The sequence below is a fragment of the Belonocnema kinseyi genome, chromosome 5 (genome assembly GCF_010883055.1).
Source record: "Belonocnema kinseyi isolate 2016_QV_RU_SX_M_011 chromosome 5, B_treatae_v1, whole genome shotgun sequence".
Lineage (NCBI taxonomy): Eukaryota > Metazoa > Arthropoda > Insecta > Hymenoptera > Cynipidae > Belonocnema > Belonocnema kinseyi.
Genome location: NC_046661.1, coordinates 109926559 through 109930447, shown reverse-complemented (window position 1 = coordinate 109930447; position 3889 = coordinate 109926559). Strand labels below are relative to the sequence as shown.

The following is a 3889-nucleotide window of genomic DNA, read 5'->3' as shown; positions in this document are numbered from 1 at the left end:
GCGATAAAGGTCAGCGGACACCAGGTTCATAATCAGCGACCCCAAAAACCTATAACATATTTTTTTAAATTTTTTTACCGGTTTTTCTCGATTTGAACTTCAAATGACCTTGAACCTGAAGCGATAGAGTTCAACGGATGCCAGATTCGTAATTAGCGACCCCGAAAACCATAGTAAACCCGAGCTAACCTCAGAATACATGTTTAAGAGTGTCAAATCTCTCGAAAATACAGTTGGTGGTAGTGGTGTTTCCCATATTTGTAGGGGGGACGAAGCAAAAAATGTCACTATTTGTACATTTCCTTTTGAAAAAGCGCTGCTAAACCTCTGCAGTATTTTTTGTGAAATGAAATATTGTTGTAAAAAATTAATTTTTCTCCAAATTTGTCAAAATTTTCTGAAATCAGCAAATAGTTATGCAAAATGTATAATTTTTTTTTTTTAATATACAAAATGCAAGTCTTTGAGAACCAAATATTATTATGAGTTTTCGAACAATTTTAATTTAAGGACATACTTTTTTTAAATTTAAGTTTGGAAATTAATTTTTGAATTAATTCAAAAAGTGTTCTCCAAATAAAAATATCTAAACAAGAGCGTTGAGAGAAACTGTTAGAAATTTCTACCTTGATTTTCCGAAACATGTTTAGATGTTTGTTACAGTTTCAATTATCGCAAATTTAAAATAAGGTTCGTAAAATTCATTTACAAATATCATAACAACATATAAACATATAAAGATTGATTAAAATCCTTGAAATCCCGTGAAATGTTTCGAAATATTGCGAGATCTCTTGAAATATATGAAATTGTTTTAAAATAAATTGAAATTTTTCAAATCGGTGGCAATCTTTTCGAATCTCTTGAAATCTCTGAGACCCTTTATATAATTTGGAATCTTTTAAAGTTCCGTTATATCTTTTAAAATCCGCTAAAATACATGCATATACTTTGTAATATTTTTTAATTTCTTTAAAAACCCTTGGAAATCTCATTAAAATCTTCTGACATCCTTTACAATTTGTGACAATACTTCGGCATCTTCTTAATTGAAATCCCGTGACTTATTTGAAAATATTTCGAATTTTCTTAAAATCTCTTGTAACACGCAGAAATAGTTCTTCTTTTCTCAAAATCCTGTAAAATTCTTTGACAAATTAATATTTTCTCTTGAATTATACTGGGTAATATCCTTAACCCTTAATTGACACTCGGGGTACATTGGACCCCATGCTTTTTTCAATCGCGAATATTTCTATAATGCCTGCTTCATTTTTTTTCACTATATTAACATCTGCATTTCTTTGTATGAGCGATAGCATATTTTTCACAAGGCTTTCAGGAACATCTAAAATAACTTTCAGGTAGCTCTATTCAAAACTCGAGAAATTATCCACAGTTTTCTACGCTCGTTTAATCTAGTTACAATGTTGAAATTGTTTGAAATAATGTAGTCCTTTGTGCCCTGAAGCCCTGTTGAAATCCTTTCAAATCACTGAACATTTTTCTAGTATTTCGAAATCTCGTTTGCAGTGAAAATAATTTTTATAAAATAAAGCAACAACTTAGCTAAAGTCTTGATGACTTAACTTCTATTTAACACGTGACTAAACTTTGAAATTTAAAAAATGTAAATATTGGAAGTTGCATAATTCTTTTTTTAGAAATGGTTAAATAATATTATTTTTTGTTTTAGGTATGCAGCCTTGGCTCATTACAAGCTGGTACACATACACCCTTTTTCGGATGGAAATGGGAGAACTTCTCGCCTCCTGATGAACATGATTTTGATGCAAGCTGGTTATCCTCCAGTCATCATTCACAAACGACATCGACACGAATATTACGAAAATTTGCAAATAGCAAATGGAGGCGACGTAAGGCCTTTCGTCAGATTTATAGCAGAATGCACCGAGCAAACGCTCGATTTGTTCCTCTGGGCCACTAGCGAATTTTCCAAGCAAGTTCCAGCCTTGAGCCAGGACAGCTTCTCCAAGGACAGACAAAGCACAATTATTCTCAATGACGATGAAACTAGTGATTTCGAGAACGATTGAGACGAGTGCAAATTAGGCTTTAATTCAATTATTTATATTCACGAATCCCAAGAGTGCAAGCGTGATATTTCTGAGATGAATTCTGAAATTTCGCACCAGAAATATTTTCAAGTGGGTAACGTTTGCAAAGCACTCTAAATTTATTTATTATATAGCTGATTTATTTATACATTTTTTTTATTTATTATTTTTGGAACTCATTGATGATGTGCAAAATATGAATGGAATGTATTTGTATTGATAAGGTATAAAATGATTATTTATTATATGTTAGTGGAATAAGAGACTGGCATAAAAATACCTGACAAGTGAATTTTAACTCAGATGATTTAAAAAACGCGATAGAGAATTGTACATAAAAAAGTGCATTTGTAGAAGTATTTATGACTGTATAACTATTATACTATCTTCCGCCTTTTTGGATTTTCTGGGTATGGATGAAATGCCCGGACTCCGCCTTCAGACTGTGATTACATTTACATATGTTAAATACTTATACCTAGTGAAAGAAGAAAAAGCTTCTTCTTAATTTATAGACGAAACACAAATTTTTCACTGTTTGTACATTTTCTCTTTAATTTTAAAAAAGCGGCGCTGAATATCTGTAATTACTTGCTGGTCAAGGTTTATTCAGTTGCATGTAAATAAATAAAGAATGACCTGTTGTGCAAAAATCGATGTATTTTGTGTGAAATATGGCTTATTCGAAGTGGCCACTCAAAACTCTGAAAAAATTCCCATTCATTTATTCAAATTCAAGTCTTCAAATCTAAAAACATTATAATTTGAAGTGTACAAATAAAAAACGACAAATGATCGATTTCAAACTAAAAACTCACAATTCTATATAATATATTAAAGGACTTATAATTTGAACCTGGAACAAGATTTCATGAATTTTCAATTTCAAATTAATAAATTTTAAACGTTTTAGATCTAATATAAATCTAAACATTTTTACCCCCCCCCCCAATACTCCCTTCCTCATCAAATTAGTCACTAATTATTTTACATTGAAGACTTCAAAATTAAAAATGCCCAACTATCAACGCTTTTAATTTGAAGTAGATTTATTAAATCTTAGACGGATTAACTCATCATTGAATCTTTAATTATTAAACGATTAACTATTTTTATTTTCAATTTGAATTTGCAAGAATTAAATTTACGAAAATGTTAAATATTAATGCTTTTAATTTAAAATACATTTATTTAATCTATAAGAGTTCATTTAAGAAACTATTCAACTTTGAATATTATGAATTAAAAAATCGATGACTTTTGAGATCTTATAATTCATAAAATAGACAGTTTTATATAACATGGATAAAAAAAATATGTTTTTGAGGAGGTTTAAACTTAAAACTTTTAAAATTACCAGTTACTGTACTATACTACTAGTTAAAATATTTCTTTACAGATGAAAATTAGAGTAGTCCGGCTACTGGAAAAGCTAGTCAAAGCTATGTCGACTATTTTTTTGTGAAATTTGGAATTAAATACAATACGCTCAGCAGTGGGCAGCATAATCACATTTCGAGAAAGTAAACTTAACGTACAAATACACAGGCAACAACATCATTATTTGAAATTTCGCGCACTTCCCGATTCCAGAAGAAGCTGCTTCTATCCTTTTAGGCGACGCTTTAAGGGCATGTGACACAGCTAAATACCTATATTACCGACCACAGTTTTTCAGTTCACTGAATGTTTTTTTGAACCTGAGAACTTTTTTTTGTAAAAAAAATAGCGAGCTGAAAGTTTGGGAAATGTATTAGAGTGCAATAAAGTACGTTTAGGTACTGCATTTTGGTAGAAACTTCGCTGAAAAT

The 3889-nt window shown here is 30.4% G+C and overlaps 1 protein-coding gene across 1 annotated transcript in view; it reads left to right on the top strand.

Annotated features, from left to right (window-relative positions):
- LOC117173142 (protein adenylyltransferase Fic) overlaps window positions 1-2731 on the top strand; it is a 60805-nt gene extending 58074 nt beyond the window's left edge. The window contains exon 4 of the mRNA XM_033361542.1: window positions 1697-2731. Within this exon, the coding sequence (XP_033217433.1) occupies window positions 1697-2057 (361 nt within the window). The 3' untranslated portion in view covers window positions 2058-2731. The remainder of the gene's footprint in view (window positions 1-1696) is intronic.
- The last annotated feature ends 1158 nt before the right edge of the window (window positions 2732-3889 follow it).